Source organism: Carcharhinus amblyrhynchos, chromosome 11 (genome assembly GCF_965287045.1).
Source record: "Carcharhinus amblyrhynchos chromosome 11, sCarAmb.v2.hapA, whole genome shotgun sequence".
Taxonomy (NCBI): Eukaryota; Metazoa; Chordata; class Chondrichthyes; order Carcharhiniformes; family Carcharhinidae; genus Carcharhinus; species Carcharhinus amblyrhynchos.
In genome coordinates, this window is record NC_137334.1 from 72625941 (window position 1) to 72650588 (window position 24648).

The 24648-nt window shown below is 42.1% G+C and overlaps 1 protein-coding gene across 1 annotated transcript in view; it reads left to right on the forward strand.

Moving 5' to 3' along the window:
• Positions 1-4951, forward strand: part of kynu (kynureninase) — a 148746-nt gene extending 143795 nt beyond the window's left edge. The window contains 2 exon segments of the mRNA XM_080199275.1: positions 4804-4923; positions 4925-4951. Of these exon segments, the coding sequence (XP_080055401.1) occupies positions 4804-4923; positions 4925-4951 (147 nt within the window).
• Positions 4952-24648: the final 19697 nt, after the last annotated feature.

A 24648-nucleotide genomic window follows, 5' to 3' on the forward strand; every position in this document is an offset into this window, starting at 1 on the left:
CTGAGAACATGATAAAAAGTGGAAAAAAAGGATTCAAATGTGAATACATTTGAGAAAAACAAAATTCTAATTCCTGGAGAATAGCAGCCGACAGATAATTTACTTGATTGTAGCTGTTATCTTAAATGAATTTGAAGACAATTAGCTCATACACATGTATACAGCTTATAGACATGTATATTGTATCATCATATACAGTTTCTCTAATGATTTCCTATCTTGTTGGGAAACTAGTTCTGAAGCCTTCAGATCTCATGACCTCTTGTTGTGAATGGAAGGCAACTGCAGTATTGCCATTTAACAGCTTGATTCTTAAGAGCCTTTGCCTGACTGAACACAATTTCCTTTCTCCTGTCATAGAACTCTTTTAGCAGCTTGAAAAAGAATCACCTTGAAATACTATGTTATTAAGTGGGAAAACATGATGCTTTATCCATGATTACAACCTCCTGCAAGGTGACATTTTGTATATCTTGTCGTGTTGGTAGATCTTACTTAATCAAGCGCTGTCTGTAACACATTTAAAGTCTCATGTTACAGTAGGCAGGAAATTGACTTTGTGAAAACCTAATTGTCTTCAAATTCATTTAAGATAACAGCTACAATCAAGCAAATTATCTGTCGGCTGCTATTCTCCAGGAATTAGAATTTTGTTTTTCTCGAATGTATTCACATTTGAATCCTTTTTTTTCCATTTTTTATCATGTTCTCAGGATGTGTGCAACACTAGAGACATTTCCATGATCTTCAATTTCTGGTATAATGGTCATTACTGCTTGCAACATTTAGGATTCAACTTTTGGGTATTAACTCCAAGGTTTGGCTAATCCAATATTCTTTGACACACATTTAGCGTGATGTCTTGTGTGTCATATAATGTACTTAATAGGGGTTTGTTATGTTGCAATGGTGGTGAATCATTGATGAGGTTTCGAAACTTGTGTGCTTCAATAAAAGCTTCTTTATCGGTTGGCTTTAACAATCTACAGTTCCAAGTATGGTCTAGCATGGTGTTGGGGTTTCACCATGCAGGTTAGTGGCCTACAGAGTTTTTCTAAACTGTTCCCTTATCATGTGGCTACATATATCACACTGTGAGCTGTGCCACTCTCCAATCCCATGTTAACCCAGAGCATATCATCACAATGTGCAGATCTGGGCTGGAATTCTCTGGCCATTTAGGCCCTGCCACCGCTGCCAGCAAGGACGGACAATTTGACACCCAACCAAATCTCTGTTCACTGCAGAGGGACCACAGAATCCCAACTGCAGGGCGAGGTCAGAGAATCCAACCCACAATCTTTTGCTAAAAATTGTGTGAGTTTGAGCAAATCAGCAGATGGGATTTTCTGGCTGTGCTTGCCCCAAAACTGGAAAATCCCGCCTGAGGTCAATGGACCTTTCCATGGTTGGCCCGTCGCCTGCTCCAATTCTCATGGCAGGTGGAATGGGAAAGTTCACTCTATGGTACGGACTTTTTACTAGTTCATTCATGGTTGTTCTCAATGTGCATAGTATTCATGTTCTTCATATAGGTCAAACAAATGTATTTGTCATTCTCGCTTATTGTCAATTTATGGCTAAAGCAACTCTTGCCAATCTACTAGCTCGCAATCGACAGTAAATCTCTATTTATTTAAGATTGGTTATCAAGAAAGATGGAGACCAATTCCACCTGTATCAATTCATGGGCTAATACAGGGTTTGGCAACTTTCATAAGAAGAAGAGCCATTTCATAAAAATCCAGTCAAAGACACAAAACATCTTCAGGGCCACAGTGGTATAGATGAAATATCAATAATAATGAAAAACAAATCAAAGAAATGTTTCATCACATTTTTAAGGTTTTTACAAAAAAGTAGTTAAATGAATGGCACTTTCATGCAATGACGATTGATGTCTGGAGAATGACATTCAGGAACATTTAGTAAACTAACTAGAGTGTCCCACTCTACATTACATCACTTCCTTGGATACAGTTTAAAAACAGGACTCTTTAGTAAATCAAAAGGGACAAATACATAAATTTCCTCCCATCCTTAATTAGAAACTCTGCAAAACAAGTTCAACATGAACAACAGTGAAAAGGTTAGTTATTACTATAAAGTTTAAAGTTTGTTTATTAGTCACAAGTAGGCTTACATTAACACTGTAATTAAAGTACTGTGAAAATTCCCTAGTCGCTACACTCGTAATGTACAATGTACAGGAGTACAATGTACTCCTGTTCGAGTACATTGAGTGAGAACTTAGTATGACCAATGCACCTAACCAGCACATTTTTCAAATTGTGGGAGGAAACCGGAGCACCCGGAGGAAATCCATGCAGACGCAGTGAGACAGAATCCAGGAGTCGAACCCGGGTTCCTGGCGCTGTGAGACATCAGTGCCAACCACTGTGCTGCCCCAAAATTCAGGTGGCCTGGAGTTATCATACTCAAAATGGTACATGGTGAACCTCTGGCATTTTATCTTCACACCATTTGTTTCTTCTTGTAGTTGCTGCTTTAAGTGCATTGCCACATTAAATGATTTCCCTCTGCAAATGCTTCCCGGCTTAAAGGCTGTCATATTTCTTCACTGATACCCGCAGCTTTTGTCTGTATTTTTCCCATGCTTCTGAACTCTTGGCACACACCTGACTGCTCCTCCTTTGAACCTTTTTTAAACTTTTAAAACTTCACTTCTCCACTGATGGAAAGCTCCACCAGCAATCTCTGCAGCCTTTTCTTCCCTCAGGCCATTTGGGGAGTCATTTCCATTCTTCTTTTCATGTGCCTTTTCTTGTCAATTGCATTGCAAAAGCTGGTGTCCTTAAGATCCAAGGGACTCTTTTATCAAAACATTTTAACTTTTTTTTAAACAGATTCTTCCTCCTTCAAAACTTCAGAATTTTGCTGTCTGCAGCCCCTCAGTGCAGGGAACATTGCAATAGAATCCCCACGTGCTCTGCTGTGATAGGGAACCCTGGCAAACAGCCTCATCATTTTTCCACACTTGCATTTAAAACACTGCCCTCTGTCCTCTCTTTTCTCTCACATCCAAAAACTCTGCAGTAACTGTTTTTTTACCTCAAGTTCTATTTATTCCCCAAATTCAAAGTCATAGCTCTTGCTTCTGAGGGTAATTTTCTTGCATTATTTTTTATTTACATTTCTAAGCTTCCAACTGCATTGGCAAACCTTAGTTTATTCTGCATCCTTCTCTTTGGATCTGGCAGTGTACCAACATCTCAAGTAGGTTCATTCACCCAAAGAGAGAGTTTTAGTTGAGTATTCTTTGTTGCAGACTTCGATGAAAAGAGAATGGTTACAGGTATACTGGCCAGAGGCTGTGTCATCATACCCCATCCCATCCTTGTCATCAGTTTTGTTGTGTATTTGAAGAATGGCACTCAGAAAGATTCCATAAACAAAGATAACTTTATTGTGGTGTGTTCCCTCTCATACCTGCTGCTTCTCTGTACCCTGCTCTAATCTTGTTACATTACTTCCTTGCATACATTACTATAACAGGGCCATACCCTGAACCAGAAGGGACAAATATGTAACAGCAATGTTAATAATGTTTTTAAAAAATGAAACAAGTGATTTAATTATTATTAAAATGGGCTCCATTGCCCCATGAGTCTTTAATGATCCACATGTGGCCTCAGAGCCAAAGGTTGCCAACCCCTGGGATAAGATATAATTGGTAAACCATTCATAGCTAATTTATTGGTCATTATTTTCTTGGTAAGGTGACACCAGATAATACTTTAATTGAACTTAGGTAGTCAATTTCAACCCTGAAGTTGAAAATAAACGGCAAAAGGTTGTTTATTCACTGAGATCTCATCTATTTCCTGCAATAACATGCACAGTTTTGCAGGGGGATCGAGTGCACATCCAAAGCAAGCTTGAAGCCTCATACATTTCTGAAAATTGTGCTTCCTGTTCTGCCAAATGGCTTCACGCATTTTTAACTGAGACAAGAGTAGGGATGCTGCTGCTGCAACTTTCACATGGGGCAGAGGCAAGTCAATCTGAAGAGAGAAGAGGTCCATCAGTTCAGTCTAAAACGTTCCCTGGAGGGACTCAGAAGAACAGGAGCATTTCTCAATCCTTACTATGACTTCCCCACCCTGGACTTCCTCAACCACAACTGTCTTCCCTCTTGAACATTCCTACCTCCCCCTGTTCTTTGCTGTTTACTTGAAAACTGGCAGAGGAAAGAGGAATAGCTAATCATTTCCTTTCAGAAGCCTTTCCAGATGGAAAGTTGTTGTCGTCACTGTAGTTTCCTGCTCCTGCTACTGCATGGGGAGTAGTCTCACTGCAGCGACTTACTATTAACAATGTATTTTCCAGTTAAAATTGGCCCTCTGATCAATGACATTTAAGTTATTGGGAATCAGTTCCAATGGGGATAGAGCTAGGTGGGGTTGTGGTCGGTGCAGACTCGATGGGCCGAATGGCATCCTTCTGTACTGTAGGATTCTGTGATGCTGTGGTGGGTTTACGGTGAGTCAGTTATCCCACTTCCTAGTGGCATGAACCCTGCTTGTATTCATTAACATCTCATAAATGCTCTTAATACAGCTGCTTACCAGAATCCCCTCACCCATTTGTGTCCCAAAATTCCCACTTTAAAACTCACTTCTTTTGTTTCTGTTTGTTTACACTGGACAAAGGAGCTTGCAGTCACTCCTTTAAGACAGTGAACAATAATACCAAGCATTTTCTTAAACCCTTCATTGCTTTTAATTCATCAACTTTATTTATCTGTGTGAAACAAATAATCATCTTTTCCCTTTCCAACAGTGTGACAAGCGGGAACCATATGTTCTGCGAGTTGCTCCTGTACCTCTTTACAATTCCTTTTCTGATGTGTACAAATTCATCAAGATTTTGAATGAATCGATGAAGGCTTCAATGCAACAAAGTCAAGGATAAGGTGCAGGATGATTGAACTGGATTTGTTCACCGTTTGGCTGCAAGATACATTTCCACATTGATTAGTGATTTGTTTAACTTCCTTCTGCTTATTATTGCCCATGTGAAATTATTGGGTGATTTTCTAGATGCCAACATTTAAATTTTAAATGAAGCAAGCATTTATTGAAAGTTAATTATTGACAAATGTAGAAAACATAATGGACTTCCCTCAGCAGTACCAAAGCAACCAGAAAAGCCATTGACACTGCTATGGAGAGACCAATCATTGTGACAGAAGTGTTAATCAGAAAGGCAACAATGATTGACTCAGACATCATTCTGATCCACAAGTTCATAGACAGACTAAAGGAAGACATCAACAACAGAGGCCACACTATGCTGAACAAAGAACAACACAGAACAACACAGCACGGGAAACAGGCCCTTCAGCCCAACTGACTATTCATTGGGATGAATTTTACAGAGCCACATGTAAACAAGTGGCAGAAAGAGGCCTTTAACTAGACATTGATTGGCCAATTAAAGGCCTCTATAGGATTACCTTCTCCCTCCCCCCATCCCAAATGAAAGGTCCACTTGCACCATGCCAACCAGAAACTCAGCTGCGCCACGTTTCTTCAGAAAGAAATCTTCAAAATGCAGCCAATGAAAATACAACAAAACTTACTCCAACTTATAAATTAAAGAAAGGGTTTAATTAAAAAAAATCATTAATCCAAACTTGGGGCTTCACCCTAGGCCACTCCAAGCCCTCCACAATTCTACATAGTTCCTCATTTATAGTGAATCAGCTGGTTAGCTGACTATTACATCACTCTGTAATTGGTTATATGGAACCAATTGAGGGTCAGCTGACCCTTACATCTTGTTCCCATTGGTCATATTACATCCAATACAAAGTTGTCACTGGTCATATTCGAACACACCACAGGGATAATAAGTGGGAGTGGGTAATATGTGTGGGGGGAGACAAATTGGGTCAAGGTCGGACTTCCACCCCCACAGCCCCCGTCCCCAACCCCCTCCAATCTGGAAGAAAGCCCCACGCTAGAGTACTATCAGCCAATCTGATTGGCAAGCAGTTCTGTAGTCCTAGCAATGCCAGAATTGAGTCATTGCTGCTGCTGGGGTGACAGGCAGTCCACAAAGTTGAAAAATTGATGGATTCTGCACTTTAGGGAAGTCAGGGATATTCTTCGGGCCTGCCTGGCAAAGCCCAGCAAGATGGGCTAGTGGTGCGGAAAGGGCTTCTGGGGTTGGCAGAGGGAATTAAATGGAGGTAAAATCTTACAAGGATGCCCACAATGGGCAGAGGGACCACCACCCTCCCCACCCCTTCTGGAAGAGCTACTCTCCCTTTCTGCTACACAGAGCAAGTAAGCTTTTGGGCTCCTCACCTTGCCTCCACCATTTTTAGCCATTTATAAAACAGAAGTAGATGTAGAACGAGGCTTTAAGTGACCATTAGTTGGCCATTTAAGAGCCTCAATGGAATTTTTGTGGGTTTTATCTCCACAATGTGACACCACCGATTGTTTCCCTGCTCGGAAACTAACGTCATTGATAGCCTGGGTTGGGGATGGAAGTCAGATGCCTGGATGTGGATTTGAAGCCTGGGAAATGAGGGTTGGGAACATGGGCGCAAAATCCCATGAGACGCCAAAACCTGGAATCAAGAAAGATGGGAGTCTCGGAACCCTACAGGTGGGGGCAGATGGGAAATACAGGGTACTGTGGGAAAACCTGATAGTGAGCCTATTCGGTAAAGTTCCTTGAGACATCCTCAATCTAATTATGCACTATAATCCTCCTAGATGTGAGCATATGGCCTTTTCCACAGAAACGATTTTCTTCTGAGACCTCCATTCCTCCATTCATCACCTCAAAGGTAGTTAATGATTAAACGAGGTGGAGGGGAGGAAGATGGGGGGGAGGTGGAAGCCTTGCCACTTTCCAGTCCAGTGTGGATTGATTGATGTCTGAGCTGACAGAATGAAAATATTTGCATGGATTTGTTCCATCCTTGAACAGCATGGTGTGGTGCACTTTAGATTCGCATGTGTACAAACACCTGCACATTTTCATTCATATTTCTTTGAGTAAATTTAATAATGTGTTTCCAGAATTGAAAACTGTCTTAATATTGGACATCTACTCTGGGCAATTTTTAGACTTTGCCCTGCCCACAGTGAAACTTCATTTCTGCCAGAAAACATTGGGATATTTTAGGTATGGTGTGAAGTCATGAACCTGAAAATGAACGTCATTAGATCCGCACAGCACAGCGAGCTCCGCAGGTCAGCAGACTATTGAAAAAGTATCAATAACTGAACAATCACCCTAATGTTTGGAGTGTCTAATGTTCTATACGCGTTCTTGCCAAACCATATAAAAATATTTTGAAGGCATTATGCATGATGCCTTGCATCGTGAGATAATCAAAACTTGTAATAAGAACATAAGAACATAAGAAATAGGAGCAGGAGTAGGCCATCTAGCCCTTCGAGCCTGCCCCGCCATTCAATAAGATCATGGCTGATCTGTCGTGGCTCAGTTCCACATTCCCGCCCTCTCCCCATAACCCTTAATCCCCTCGCTTATCAAAAACCCATCAACTCACGTCTTAAAAATATCTGTGAGATATTTCTAATTTCCATTCTCTTCCAACTCATGAAAATTCTCATCATTAGTTAATTTGTAACACACTTTTAATGCTGCTTGTGTTGTAAAATGAACTTGATCACACAACTAGATCTCAATTATCTTTTATGTTTTAAAATAAACATGCCATTAACAGTCTTTTAAAGTTAGTGGTTTCATGCCAGATCACATTGCATGGAATGCAACACTTCGGAAAAGTAGAAGAAAAAAACAGTTGGTGCACGCATATGGAAACATACAATATGTCTTTAGTTCTTTATTTTCCAATAAAATGCAAAGAACACAATCACTTGCATACTGACATCAAATGCAGACCAAACTGAAATATTTTCCAACTTAATTTTCTAAATAAATCGTGATGCTCCATATGGTATAAATCAGATCCATATGATTCAAAAACATTTAATATTGCACGATGAAATCCAATCTTACTATTGTCCCAAAATTGTTTCAGCAATGCTTTTTGCAGTTGTGGTCCAGTGGCCACAGAAATTGCACTAGCTTTGATGGGTAACCTTTTAATTAAATGTTTTCAAAATTGTTTTTAGCTTTATTATTCACTATCTAGACAGGTATAATGAAACTAGTAAATTTTTGGTATGGAAATTATTTAAAATGACAGTTTTTAATAATACATTGCTGAGATGCAATTCTGTAATATAAAGTTATTTTCCTCTAAAATAAACACATACAATGAATGCAATTTTCATGTGCGGTCGACCCAAGAGCTTTTAACAGAATAAAGAACACCGCAGCATAAACAGACTAGTCTTCAAAAGAAAAATATTGCCTCACAAACTTAGCATATAACTTGTTTGTGATGGAGACTGCCATTGGCATGGGGAAGCATTGATGCTTTGGATGCCTAGCTAAAGGTTGCAGTATCAAAGTATCCCTGGTGACCTTGCCTCCCTGAAGGTCCCACATCCTCATTCTGTGCTTCCCCAGGCTGTGCCTCAGATCCATCACTGAGTCATCCTTCATGACCTGTGGAGCTTCTTCACTTTCATAAGAACATAACATAAGAACATAAGAAATAGGAGCAGGAGTAGGCCATCTAGCCCTTCGAGCCTGCCCCGCAATTCAGCCTTGACTGGGTTTCTCTTTGATCCAGATTGTGCAGAGCATAGTCTGCAATGACTAAAATGGAGACATGCCCTGGAAGATACTGCAATGCTCCTCTTGATCAATTTAGGGATCTGAAATGCATCTTGAGCAACTCGATGGTCCTTTCAACCACCAACCTTGTGGAGGCCTAACTCCTGTTGTCCCTCTCCTTTGCCTCTGTTCTTGTGTGATGAAGTGGGGTCATGAGCCACCTTTTCAAGGGATAGTCCTGACAATCAACAGCCATCCATCCAATTAAGCAGGAACCACGGAAAGCTATTTTGCATTCAGTCAGGTTGAAAGCAACCCGACTTCCAAATGTTAAATTCTGACCAAGAAGGAGAAGGAGAGTTTGGGAATAAATTACCTGTTAAGAATCCAGAAAACTTTTGCAGACATGGAAATCATAAAAGGGAATTTGGGTATAATTTGCACCCAGATAAAAAGTCTTGTGGGGCAGGGACATGACTGAGATATTAATTGAGTATTTTGTATTTCTCTTTGCTAAGAAAGAGCATGCTATAAATTTCCAGAAAATGGGGAGATTTTGGAGAAAATGGTAGCCTACAATAGATAAGGAGAAGGGATTTGGAAGTCTGGTAGAAATCAAAATAGAAAAGTTACCTGATCCAGATGAGATGCACCCTGGGTTACTGAGGGAAGTAAGGAAGCAAAATTGTGCATGTCTGACCACAACCGTTGAATCTTAAGAGACTGGTAGACAGCAAGTATTTCAATTGAAGACTTTCAAAAAGTAAAATAAAGTATCACATCATAGGTTTGTCAGCACAATCCAAGCCAACAGGATTGAAGGAACAGGGAAGACATGCAAATATCACTTTAAGAGGGGACAGATGAGGGGAGTAGCAGTGAATGATTCTTTTTCAGACTGCAAGGAGAACGCATTGAGCCTTACTGTTGAAAGCTCTGCTCTTTATAGTGTATGTTAATGACCTAGACTTGAATTCGCAGGGCATAATTTAAAAGTTTGTAGATGATACAAACTTAAATGTAATGAATAGGGAAGAAGATAGTGACAGCCTTCAGAAGTATTGAGTGGTTAATTAATCTTGACCTCCTCCTCAGATTGTCACAGATGCCAGTTCTCTATCAACTTGATTTAGTCCATGTGATATCACAATCACAGAATGCTTCCAGCACAGAAATCCATTCAGCCCATCCTATCTGTGAACAGAATTTACCTGAATCTGACAGCCTGCCGCAAAAAGATGTTGGCCGAAACTCTACCACCTTCCCGGCCAGAACTGGAGCGAGCGAGGGTCCGACATCAGAAATCTCCACTGACCTCGGGTGGGAATTTTCAGTCCCACCGAGCGAGGCTGTAAAATCCTGCCCGTTAAGTCACATAACCAAAAGCTTGGTCAAGGAGGTCGGGTTAAAGGAATGTCTTAAAAGAGGAAAATGAGGGAAGAAACTGAGGAAGAAGATGGTGGAGCAGTTAGAATTAGGGATGTGCAGGAGACCAGGATTGGAGGAACGCAGAGAGCTGAGTGATACAGAACTGGAGGAGTGAGTTAGGGAGAGTTAGGCCAGGAAAGGACTTGCAAACAAGGATGAAAATTTTAGAATCAAGACCAGGATTTTGATATAGATCAGCAAGAACAAAGTTTCCTTTCAGTTTGTAGCTGATATTTTATTTTTTTTTAAAAGGGTGCATCTGTATGAAATGGTGCAGGAATTGAAAGAGTCATGTACAACGTAACAGGTTCACATATCTCCTCCTTAGCCAAGCTCAGTTTAATGTAACAATCGTTCAGTTGAGATGTGTTTAGCCAAGGCCCTTTCTGCTGTTTCAGGCGACCACAGGAGATCCCAAGGGAGAATTTGAAAAAGGAAAGGTTAGTTCTCCTTGGTCGCCGCACTTGCAGAAGGATATGTTGGCCTTGGAGGGAGTGCAGAGGAGGTTCACTAGGCTGATACCGGAGATGAGGGGGTTGGACTATGAAGAAAGACTAAATAGACTGGGTCTGTACTCGTTGGAGTTCAGAAGGATGAGGGGGGATCTTATAGAGACGTATAAGATAATGAAGGGGATGGATAGGGTAGAGGTGGAGAGATTCTTCCCGCTCAGAAAGGATAGCAGGACGAGAGGGCACAGCCTCAAGATAAGGGGGGCGCAGTTTAGAATGGAGTTGAGGAGGAACTTCTTCACTCAAAGGGTGGTGAATCTCTGGAATTCTCTGCCCGTTGAAGTGGTGGAGGCTACCTCGCTGAATATATTTAAGTCACGGGTAGATAGGTTTCTGATAGACAAGGGAATTAAGGGTTATGGGGAGAAAGCAGGAAAGTGGAACTGATCCACTTCAGATCAGCCATGATCTTATTGAATGGCGGGGCAGGCTCGAAGGGCTAGATGGCCTACTCCTGCTCCTATTTCTTATGTTCTTATGTTCTTACTAGTTTTATCTACAAGCAAGTTTATCTTGTGCCAGTCCCCAGCCTTTTCCCTGAGCCCTGCACATTTTTCCTGTTGAGGTAACTGGTAGAAGAGTCAGAGAGGAAAATTAGGAAGTGAGCTGCGATCATCTGAAATGCGCTGCCTCAAGATATATTAGAAGTAGACACAATAATAACTTTCAAAGGCAATTCAATCAATACTTAGGAAAAAATTGCAATATATTCAGAGCATGCAAGGGAAGTGGGAATTTATTTTGAAGAGCCACATAATCACAACGCTTATCATTGCATGAGTCCATGAAACCCAGGCCACGATTCTCCCAAAAATGATGAATTGGCGGGAAGACTGTTCTAAGTCCCAACTGTTTTCTCAGTTCAGCTTCTCACCCGAATCTCTCCACTCCATGCACTTCAGAGGACAGGAATCTCATTTAAAACACAGTGGTGGGTGGGGGGGGGGGGAGCTGTGGTGTTACTCACACTGGAGTTTGACAGTTCTGGAACTCTGCACTAGCACAGTGGACCTGATCTGTCAGTCTCCCCGTTTGTTGGCCAGCTCGATATCCGGCCAGTGCGAGATCGCCACAGTGCTGCCGCTCCAGCCTCCCCAGGGCCTGATGGCAGTTCCCAGGCCAGATCTGACCACCCCCCCCCCCCCCCCACCCCCCCCCCCCCGCCACCCCATTCCAGAGTGCCCCGATGCACAGCCCAGCCTGCTAGCAGTGGCGATCTCCCCCTCCCCCCCCCCCGGTCCCCCTCCCGCCCTTCCACTCCCAGGGTCAGATGCCTCCAGAAGTAGCCACTGCTTTCAACAGAGCATCCCTGTCAGCCAACCCCAATCCCTGCCGTCCCTCCATCCCAGACCGATCCTTTCTGCAGAGTGACAGCGGGACTCCCCTCACGATCACCCCTAGGCCCTCCCCACAATAGGCCACCCCCTTGGCATTGCTCGATGTCCGATAGGCAATTCCAAGGTACCCTCTGGGCATGGGCACTTTGCTCTTGGGGAGTGCCAGGGGGCACAGGCTGGCACTTGGGGAGCTAATGTAAAACCCCCCGGAATGAAGTACTCCTGGCGGGGTGGGAGATACAATTGGGACCTGAAAGTTCCTGATAATGACCTGCTAAACATATTTAAAATACATTTATAAAAGATTCAAATTACTTGCCTTCCCGACAGTTTCCAATGTGGTCTGACCAGTGACTGTTCGCCGGCTCTGGGAGATGTGCATGTGTTCCCGGCACATGCGCAAATCCCGGTTCGAGGCCCGCGACATGCCTCTCCCACCACGACCTGCCAGAAAAATTATGGATTGCGATGGGAGAATCACGACCCCGATTTCTAATTTAATAGCTTTATATAACCCTGTCTTCCTTTTCCCACTGCCCTTCTCTTCAGGCTGAGTCCAGCTTTCACTATAACTGAGTGGGCTTGCAGTTATGTTCCCAGAGTATTTCATCTCTAAAGTGGCAGTCACTATACTGTAAATGGATTTGAATATTTATGTATCCATCAGGCAAGGTGCTAAACAGAATTGCATTTAATGCCAGTCATTTTCATCAATATTAACTCTGACAATAATGGATACTGAGCCAACATGTTTTGCATCAGAAAGATTTAATTTATATAGTTACTTTTCTCATTTCAATGTTTATCTGATTTTCTCGTGGTTCATTTACTGTTTCATGACTCAGATGTTGACTACAGCTCTTTGGTATCTTACTCAAGTGACCTTCCTTAATATGTACATGCCAGTTATTGTTTGTCTGTTTGACTATAGGGCCAACATTGCAATCAAACTCCATTCTTGTCTTGGAGAAGGGCCACACATACACTTTCTAACAGGACTCACTAGTTAGTGGTCAGGTGCCCTTTTGAACCAAGGGCCCAGCTTCAAGTAGAGACTCAATTCTGTACAGCTCACCTTGACATATTCGGGAAGGAAGGGAGTCTGAAATTTACATAGTTGTGTAGCCAATCTGCACAGTATAATAATGTTCAACCAAATAAAATTTAAAAATAAGAGATAATGAGCTTGATTTTACTAACAAGTTGCACCCATTTTCAGGCACGAAAACTTGGTAAAGTCAGGTGTGAGGCGAGTAGTGCAATCCGTGCCCGCCTCTGCACTGGTTCCCTCTTTGCCAAAGCCTGAAAATGGCTGCGATCGAGACCACACCCGATCCATTTGCACGCATTTGAATTGACTGAATGAGCTGCACATCCAACCTGACTGGCACTTCCCCCTTGAACATTGCATTCGCCCTTCCAGAATTAGTGCAAAACAGACATGCTCCACAAAAGTCCAATTCAGACACTCCAGTTAGTGAGCAGGTAAGTGCTGAGCATCTAACAGCTCTCTGCTTGAGGTGCGGAGGGGGCTGGGGGAATGGAAGCGGTGTGGAAGGGGGTGTCTGCTGCCACTCTGCCTGAGATCAGTGAGGGGGAAGGGAGGGGTCCACTGCCTGAGATCAGTGAGATTGGGGGTGGGGGTTGGGAATCCATTGCCACTCTGTCTGAGAACAATGAGGGGGAAGGGAGGGGTCCACTGCCTGAGATCAGTGAGATGGAGGGAAGGGAGTCCATTGCCACTCTGTCTGAGAACAATGAGGGGGAAGGGGGTATCTCCTGCCACTCTGCCTAAGATCAGTGAGGGGGAAGGGCAGGTCTGCTGCCACTCTGCCTGAGATCAGTGAGGGGGAAAGAGGGGAGGGGCCTGCACTCGGTCTGTGTGACTGAGGGGGTGGGGGGATAAGGGGGTCAGTAATGCTGTGAGGGTGGGACAATGTCTGTGGGGACCGGGGGAGGAATTATCGGGCCTGGGTGCGAGGTGGCAGAGGAGCCATTTTCTATCTTTTCTGCGCACGTACAGTTGGAGGCGCCGATCGGAGCTGCAGGATTTCAGGTGCGTTAAGCCCCGCTCATGGGCTTCCACAGCGTGATTCGGAATTGCTGATATTTTTTCAGGCAGAGTGAATCTGGGGGCACCTGAGAACGGGTTTAAAAGTCAAATCTGAAACACTCCCAGTTTCAAGTCTGCCCAGCACTTAGAATCGAAATGGTAAAATAGGGGCCAATGTCATCCAACAGATTTAATCTTGCACCACCTTTAACATAAGGAAGTCATTAAAAAGAAAAAAAATTAAGGATGAAGAGTGAAAAATGCTAAACTTCTTAGATATTTTCTGAACAATAGAATTAAAAGCATATCCTCAGAAGACCATAAGACATAGAAGCAGGTGTAGGCCATTTGGCTCATCGAGTCTGCTCTGCTGTGAAATAAGACCATGACTGATCCAATGTAATCCTCAACTCCACTTTGCTGCCTAATCCCCATAATCCTTGATTTCCTTACTGATTAAACATCTGTCTTTCTTAGCCTTGAACATATATAATGACTGCCACAGCTTTCTACTGAAGAATTCCATAATTCACTATCTTTTAAGTGAAGAAATTCTTCCTCACCTCTGTTTTAAATGGGCAGTCCCTTACTCTTAGATTATGCCCTATGGTCCTAGATTCTCCCATCTTTCAGCATCTAGCCTGTCAAGCCCCTTAAGAATCCTGTATGTCTCAATAAGACTGCTTCTCAATCTTCTAAACTCTAAAGAGTACAGGACCAATCTACTCAACCCCTCCTAAGAAAGCCTCTCCATATCTGGGATCAGCCTCGTCAGGAGGAAACTGGAGCACCCAGGGGAAACCCACGCAGACATGGAGAAAATGTACAGACTCTGCAGAGACGGTGGCCCAAGCCTGGAATTGAACCTGGGTTCCTGGCACTGTGAGGCAGCAGTGCTAACTATTGTGCCACCATGCCACCCCAAATGGAAATGTCAGGAGTGGGATATTGTTCTAGGGAGCTGTCCTGAAGGCACTCTATGAATGCTTCCCTATTGCTACCTCTGCCAGTTTGATTTTCCCAATCAACATGAAGGGTAAAGTAAACCACGTTAAATACATTGCCTTTTTGAAGTGCCCTTATTATCTCCTGATTTATTCTCCATTCTACAGTGTAGTTATTGTTGGAGGGGGCAGGGGGCATATATTACTTACACAAGTGTCTTCTTCCTCTTGTTATGACTTATCTCCACCCATATGGATTCCACATCTTCTGATCTACGATCATTTCTTGCTATCTTACTGATTTCATCTTGTACTAATAAAGCTACTCCATCACCCTTTCCTTCCTGGCTGTCCTTATGAAAAGTTACATAACCTCTGCATATTTAGTTCCCCGTTTGATCTCCTTGTAACTATGTGCCTGTGAGGGCTAAGAGCTCATACCCATGAAGCTGAATTTGTACAGTTAATTCATTTATTTTGTGCTGAATGCAACATGCATTTAAGTAAAGAGTCACAAATTTTGCCTTGTTATCATTTTTTCCCTTTTGGCCTTATTTGTTTTTTTTTATGTATGTACGCTGTGTCCCTTTCTATCACAGTAAGAAGTCTCAGAAGATCAGATTAAAGTCCAACAGGTTTTCTTCGTAGCACGAGTTTTCGGAGTGCTGCTCCTTCATCAGGTGAATGGAAAGTTGGGTTCACAAACAGGGCATATATAGACACAGACTCAATTACAAAAAATGGTTCGAATGTGAATCGTAATAGGTGATCAAGTCTTTACAAGTGTAGACAATGTGAGTGAAGACAGGGTTAAGCACAGGTTAAAGAGGTATGAATTGTCTCAAGCCAGGACAGTTAGTGAGATTTCGTAAGCTTGGGCCAAATGGTTACAGGTAATGTGACATGAACCGAAGATCCCAATTGAGGCCATCCTCATGTATGCAGAACTTGGCTATCAGTTTCTGCTCAGCGATTCCGTGCTGTTGTGTCTCCTGAAGGTCGCCTTGGAGAACGCTTACCCAAAGATCGGAGGCTGAATGCCCTTGACTGCTGAAGTGTTCCCCAACAAGAAGGGAACACCCCTGCCTGATGATTGTCGAGCGGTGTCCATTCATCCATTGTTGTAAGGTCTGCATGGTCTCGCCGATATACCATGCCTTGGGACATTCTTTCCTGCAGCGTATCAGGTAGACAATGTTGGCTGAGTCATACAGAGTGAATTACATATATGCTGGCTGATTCTACAGTTACGTGAAAAATATATTAGGAATGAGGTTGATACTGAGGCTTTTGCATTCTTAATTGCTGAGACTAAATAACAAAAACTGAAACATCATTTTTTTTTTAAACCAGCTGATATGATTTTAAGGACATACAAGGAAGAGATTGTGCTATTAAAAAGTTACATCATGGTCAATGTCGAGTTGAGTGGACAAACCGAGAAGTTAGTTCTCATATGGTCCATGCCAATTTTCTACATCTGTTTGGAAGATCATGTTTTGAGAAGATAAAGCTTAACTGGAGTGGTGTCAACAGACTGGTTGATGCCAGAACAGACCTACAGCACCTTCTGAATAAATGTAAGAGTGTTCCAAAGATACACTTGGCTCAATGAAGGGAGTTCAAGTAAAACTCAAGGTAAAGTCTAATAGTCAACCAGAAACTCTCAGAGCAAGAGCAATGTCATATGTAGTTTGTTTCAAAGTTGAAGAAGAACACTGATGTGTCAGAGTCATTTACAATGGGTGACAGTGCTACCACCATCCTACCTGTTACAAAACCAGATGCTTCAGTTAATATTAATGGTGATAAGAAGGACAGAAATTCACCAAGATTTATCTTTTGCACGCATATTTACAGATGAATGTGATGGCTGAATCGCAACTACTGCTTACTATTGTTACTCAAAAAGGACAAAAAATTGACTTTTGGAATAACATCCCCACCAGCCCACTTCCAAAGATTGATGGATTCGATTTTAAGTAGTCTCACCGATGTACAATATTAACTAGATGATATTATAATTACGGGGTCCAATGAACGAGAGCATTGAATAATTTAGAAACAACATTGGGACATCTTCAAGCACATGGTCTGTGTATCAAGAAAGAAAAATGTGGCTTTTCCAGATTTCAGTCCAGTATTTGGGTCACATTATTAACAGTAACGACTTACATAAAGCATTAAAAAGATAAATGCTATCTCAGAAGAACCTCATCTGACAAATGTGATGCAATTTATATCTTTTCTAGGATTAATAAATTATTATGGCAAATTTGCTCCAAGCTTAGCTACATTATTGAAGTCACTGCATAATTTACTGTGTGTGAAACAGTCACAAGACTGGATAATAGACTGAGAGAAAGCATACAAAAAGATGTCAGAGATACTTTGCAGAAGTATGAAAAATTGGTTGATTTTAATCCAGAGGGACCGTTATCGTTTGCTTGCGACTCTTCACCTTATAGAATAGGGTCAATTGTTTCACATATTGTTTTGCATACTCTGACTTGTGCTGCAGCTAACTCTGCTCAGCTAGAAAATAAGTATTCAATATAACTTTTGGCATACAAATGTTTCATCATTATTTATATAGTCATCACTTCATATCATTGTCTGGCCATCAGCTACTATTTTTGGCCATGCAAAGACACACAGTCATTAGATGCTGGCCAATTATAAAGATTGTCGCTGATCTTATCTGCACACTCATACAATGTTAGGTATCATCAACCAGAGTGCAATGCATTATCATGCTTACCTTTACCTATTGAGCAAATGCCACCAACTAGCTTTACTGTACAGATGAAAGTTCCTAGAATAAGCTAGTGTGTGTTATTTTGAATTTACATGTGCAAACAACATTTTTGTTAAAACCCCTGAACCCTAATAGAGTTAGGATATTGCACTAGCTCCTCAAACTGTCAATGCAGATTCTTTTTCCTCATTCGATGTTGTTGTTACCTATATGGACCACATCTACTGGATCCTCCACTTCCAATGGCTGTAGCTCAAAGCAGGTGTCCCAAACCCTGGCACCGAGCAGGCAACAACACTTTCTGGACACTCAATTCTGGTTACAGAGAACAATGATCATTCCTCTAGTTATACTATCCTCAACCACAGCTACATTTCTCTTTTCTCTCCCCATTTGAATGGCTGTCTGTACTATGGTACTATAGTCATTTTGCTCACTCTCCCTTTGGTCTCTACTCTCATTCTCAGAGGGAACAAGAATCACCTACTGGACAAGGGTAGGGGCTAAGTCTCCTCAATGCTACCTCTTGGATCCTTTTAACCTGCTTCATTCATTGCCTCACTCACCTGTCCCTGACCAATGACCAAATTCAAAGTAGCTAATTTCAGGGATGTGACTGTCCTCAGAAACACAGCGTGCAGGCAACTCTCCCCCTCCCTGATGCATTGCAATGTCTGTCACTTACCCTTCAGCTCATTGACTCTGAGCCAAAGTTTCTCAAGCAACCTGACATTTTCCACAGATGCAGTTGTTATTAACCACGATGGGGTCCACCAGCTCCCATATGCTGCAGGTGAAACACATCACTTAGCTCTGCATCCCTCTTTTATTTAATTAGATTTTCAATTTGTTTTTGTTTTTGACCACTGATCTTTAGTTCTCACTTAGTTTCTTACCTAGCCTTCAATCTTGACCAGCCTCCCATCCACTGACGCTGTCTAAACTTCCCATTGCCTTGGCAAAGCAGCCAGCATAATTAAGGACCCCACACACCCCAGACATTCTTGCTTTCATCTTCTTCTGGGAAAAAGATGCAGACGTCTGAGGTCATATCCCAACTAACACAAGGACAGCTTCTTCCCTGCTGTCATTAGACTTTTGAATGGACTTACCCTGCATTCAGTTGACCTTTCTCTACACCCTAGTTATGACTGTAATACTATATTCTGCACTCTCTTGTTTCCTTCTATATGAATGGTATGCTTTGTCTGTTTAACATGCAAGAAACAATACTTTTCACTGTATGCTAATACATGTGACAATAATAAATCAAATCAAATCAAATCAAAATCAAATTAACCCAAATCCAAGAAGGTAGGAGAGAGAAATACTCACCTACCAAACAATTACCTGTGATGGTACAATGACATGTTCACTCAATGTTGCATGACTGCTGCAACTTATCTGCCAGCTCTTCGGACTTAATCTGATCCTGTCCCCACTGACCTGTGGACATAGTAAGGGAAACAAGTTACAGCAATACCTCCCTGCATCTGCCCCACACCGCCTCCGCTGCCCCCCCCCCACCCACTTCTCTTAATCTCCCACGCTTAGCAAAACTCCAGGCTTCTACTCTTTGAAGCTAGCACTCCGTGTGTCATGCATATGTAATTCATTATGCAATTTATAACAAATCCCTGTATAATATGTGTTGAAATATTTAACTTCCTCTACTTGCACTTATGTAGCAATGATTGTTACATTTGCAAGGACATTCTTAATTCATACAAGACTACTTACATATTCTCCTGTGGTTTTGGTTTAAAAGCATTCTTAATCTATTTGATTTAAGGATTATACATCATGTGCCACGTGTATATTAATTCCAATTCATTCTCATTGTTTCAGACATAATATGAACAAACAATATTTAATTCTGAGCTTTCCCATATTTTGGATTAGTAACCAAACAGTCGACTCAGAACTAAAATGGAAATTTGCCATGAAAACACTTTGATTTAATCTTTAAGCTACCATTTCCCTGACGTTATGTGTAATATTTCAAAGCAGAAGCCTTTCCATAGAGTAATAGAATCATACAGTGCAGAAGAGGCCCTTCAACCCATCAAGTCTGCACTGTCACACAAGAAACATCTGACCTCACATCTAATCCCATTTAACAGCACCTCATCCACAGCATTAATATTATGATGTGCCAAGTGCTCATCCGGATATTTTTTTAAAGCATGTGAGGCAACTTGCCTCTACCACCTTCCCAGGCAGTGCATTCCAGGCTGTCACCACCCTCTGGGTACAAAGATTTTTCCTCACGTCCTCCCTAAACCAACTGCCTCTCACCTTGAATTTCTGTCACCGCTTGACTGACCCTTCAACTAAGAGGAGCAGCTGCTATGCACTGATAAATATCTTTCCTTTTATGTTCTAAAAGATGATGAGAACCAATGAAGTTATTTTTTGACAGGGACAGTGAATGGTTTTGTTAGGAATAAGGAATGAATTATTCAGCAGACAGTGAAGGAGATACTATCGTACCTAGCCACTACCTGTAATTATTTTCTTGCTTAAGTGTCACATCACTATTTGTGCACTTAAGAGGCTGTGACTGATTTGAACAGCCTTATGAGAAACGGGACTGGATTTCTCTGCTGCAATTTGAAATAAATAATCTTACTTTAAAGGGAAATCAAGAAAAGCAATTTCATTGGCAGGTGTCTGAATGATGTCTGAAAAATGAGAAGCATCTTATATTTGCTCTTAAAATGCTTTTAAGAATAATTCTTTACAAAATAATTTGGGTTTTGTTTGATATTTTGGCTTTATTTGTGGTGCAAATTACAAATGAGTCTTCCTGAGATAGTTTATTCCATGTTTAAAGTTGCAAAGGTAATGCTCAGAATGGACCAGGCAAACCCAAATTCGTTATTTGCTTGCCCCAAAAACCAAATTCAAATTCCAATTGAATCCAAACCATGGTCCTCACAAGAGAGACAAACAAAATCCAAGCTGACAGGATGAGGCATTGAACCCCCTCTTGGGCTTGATCAATTGTTTCTTTTTTTTAAACGACATTTGATTCCTGGAATGACTGGTGTGCAAATTTCTGCCTTCCATTACACAGTATGCGCCTAATATTTTCAATAGGTGCCAAGGACATTTTGCCCTCCTTCTCAAACACACTTCTGTTGCCTGAAGGGAGATTCAACATTATTGATTGTTTCCAGTTCTAAATCTAGTTTTAAAAAAGAAAATCACAAATTCCTTTCGAACAATATAAGTCTTACAAATCTCCACACACCAGAAAAACAGTTTAGTTACCCATTTGAGGAATGTCCTTCAAAGATTCAAAGGAAATAAATTGACATTCCAGTCATTGAATGACTCCAAGTAGGAAATTTGCTTTGTTTATCAACTATTGTAACAAATATTGATGTGAGCAAATGCCAGATGCTTCTCATTTTTCAGACGGTGCAGAGGGACCTCGGGGTCCTTGTGCATGAGTCGCAAAAACCCAGCTTGCAGGTGCAGCAGGTGGTCAGGAAGGCGAATGGGATGCTGGCCTTCATAGCGAGGGGGATTGAATATAAAAGTATGGAGGTCTTGCTGCAGCTGTATAGGGCATTGGTGAGGCCGCAGCTGGAGTACTGTGTGCAGTTTTGGGCGCCGCACCTGCGCAAGGATATTTTGGCCCTGGAGGGAGTGCAGAGGAGGTTTACTAGGCTGATACTGGAGTTGAGGGGATTGAGCTATGAGGAGAGGCTGAATAAACTAGGCTTGTACTCGTTAGAGTTTAGAAGAATGAGGGGAGATCTCATTGAGACGTATAAGATGATGAATGGGATGGATAGGATAGAGGTGGAGAGACTCTTCCCGCTCAAAAAAGACAGTAGGACTAGGGGGCACAGCCTCAAGATAAAGGGGAGGCGGTTTAGAACGGAGTTGAGGAGGAACTTCTTCACTCAAAGGGTGGTGAATCTCTGGAATTCTCTGCCCGTTGAAGTGGTGGAGGCTGCCTCGCTAAATATTTTTAAGAAGCGGGTTGATGGGTTCTTGATAAGAGAGGGGATTAAGGGTTATGGGGAGAGGGCGGGAAAGTGGAACTGAGCCACAACAGATCAGCCATGATCTTATTGAATGGCGGGGCAGGCTCGAAGGGCTAGATGGCCTACTCCTGCTCCTATTTCTTATGTTCTTATGTTCTTATGTACCCGCCAATGACTGGACAAGTTTGTGAAACATGTGAATTAGCCAAAGAGACCAATGAAGCACTACGTCTGGATTCTGAATGTATTGAGTTGATTTTTTTTAAGGGACGGGGATGGGGACGGGGGGGGGGGGGGGGGGGGGCACGGGGTTGCGGGTGTGGGGGGGGGGGGTGGGGAGGCGAGGTGCAAGAGGGCCATTGCAATTGCTGTTAGTTCCCCAAGGACAGGGGTTCAAGAAGCCGATCAGGAAATTTGCCTTGATCTTGATCCAGTGATCCTGACTGAAATGCCTGTGATGAGGATAAATTTTGCCCTGATGCACCATAATCCTGCCAACACATAACATGGAAGATTGTTCGTTATGATCCTAGCTGATGGTAACACTGGACAAGTCAGATCCAAGAGTGAAACCTGCATGAGGATTGTCTGGCCTTCCTGTGGCATTTTTCTTGGCAGCGGGATGCAGCATGCCATTAGCTGGTGGCAGGATCTTCTGGTCCTGCCACTGTCAATGGGATTTCCCATTGATTCCACCCTATGCCACCAAGAAATAAATAGCAGGGGTGTGCCATTGACATGACCAGAAGATCCTGCCAGCATAAATAGCCAAAAGATTGAACCCCTGGGTTGATAGTTCCGATCTTTGTTTTTGTTTACAAAACGTGGGGAAATGTTACTGAACAAATTCAAAGGAGTTTGCTAATGAAGTTTGAACACAAAGAATAACACATTTAATAATCAAGTATTAATTATATTACACCAGATGGAAAAGTTTGGGCAGATCTCAATACAGATACAAGAAGATGATTCAGTTTTGCAATACCCCTTTTTCCCAGCAATATCTTTACTGACACAGAAACCAGTGAAGAATTATGACTAGCTTGATATGAAAGCTCCTTTCTTGGGAGTGGCGCACATGCAATGGTTTTCTTCTGGTGAATTCTGAAACATTCACTTGATGCTTCCCACTTGACTCCTTTCTCTCCCAAACACATCAAATAATAATTACATTTCAAACAGCAGGAACACACTAAAGTGTCCTTTTTTTAAATTCAGTCACATCTTTGGATATCACTGACTAAACCAGCATTGTCCATCCCTAATTGCCCTTGAAATGCTGGAGGTAAGCTGCCTTCTTGAACCCATGCTCTCCATGTGGTATAGGCACATTCACAGTGCTGTTAGAGAGAGACTTCTAGGATTTTGACCCAATGGCAGTGCTGAAACAACAACATATTTTCAAGTTTGGATGTTGAGTGTTTTGAGGGGAATTTTCAGATGAAAGTGTTCCCAAGCATCTGTTTCCCTTGCCCTTCTCGACGGTAGCAGTCCTGGGTTTGGAAAATATTGTCAAAGGAATGCTGGTGAGTTTCTGCACTGTACCTTGAAGATGGAATACAATGTCACCGCGATTTTGTTTCAAGACATCCCATTCAGAGCGACCGAATAATTGTTGCATCTGTTTCCCTGTTGGACACTCCAACAAATGAGGGTTTTTTGTTATTATTTCATTGGATCTGGACATCACTGACAAGGCTAACATTTGTTGCCCATCCCTAACACACTTTGAGAAGTTAGTGAGAAGCTGCCTTCTTGAACCATTGCAGTTCATCCGGTGCAGGTACGGGGCTGTTTGTGTTGAATTCTAGGACTTTGATTTGAGGACAATGAAGGAACAGTAATATAATTTCAAGTCAGGATAGTGTGAATTTGGAGGGAAGCTTGCAGTTAGCAATCTTCCCAAGTGACTGCTGCTCTTGTCCTTCTCAATTATAGAGTTCACAAGTTTAGGAGGTGCTTTTGAAGGAGCCTTTTTAAGTTCCTGCAGTGCATCTTTTAAATATTGCACACTTCCATCACGGTATATCAATGGTGGAGGGAGCAAATGATTAAGTTGTTGTAGGGGTGCTAATCAAGCAGACTGCTTTGTGTTGGGTGGGTGTTGAGCTTCTTGAGTGTTGTTGGAGTCACACTCAACAGGCAAGTGGAAAGTATTACATCAGACTCCTGGCTTGTACCTCATAAATGATGCATAAGCTTCAAGGGGTCAAGAGGTGAGTTACTCACCTCAGAATTCTCAGCCTCAGACCTGCTCTTTCTATAAGTAATAGAGTTTTAGAGCATGGAAACAGGCCCTTTGGCCCAACTTGCCCATGCCGCCCTTTTTTCTAACTCCAAAGCTAGTCCCAGTTGCCTGCGTTTGGCCTATATCCCTCTATACCCATGTAACTGTCAATGCTTTTTAAAAGACAAAATTGTATCCATCTCTACTATTATCTCTGGCAACTTGTTCCAGACACTCACCACCCTCTGAGTGAAAAAATTGCCCCTCTGGACCCTTTTGTATCTCTCCCATTTCACCGTAGACATATACCCTCTAGTTTTAGACTCCCCTACCTTTATCAAAAGATATTGACTATCTAACTATTCTATGCCTCTCATTATCTTATAGAGCTCCATAAGATCACCCCTCAGCCTTCTATGCTCCAGAGAAATAAGTCCCAATCTATCCAGCCTCTCCTTATAACTCAAACCATCAAGACCTGGTAGCATCCTACTAAATCTTTCTGCACTCTTTCTAGTTTAATAATACCCTTTCTATAATGGGTTGACCAGAACAGTACACAGTATTCCAAGTGTGGCCTTACCAATGTCTTGTACAACTTCAACAAGATGTCCCAACTCCGTATTCAATGTTCTGACCAATAAAACCAAGGATGCCGAATGCCTTCTTCACCATTATGTCCACCTGTGAT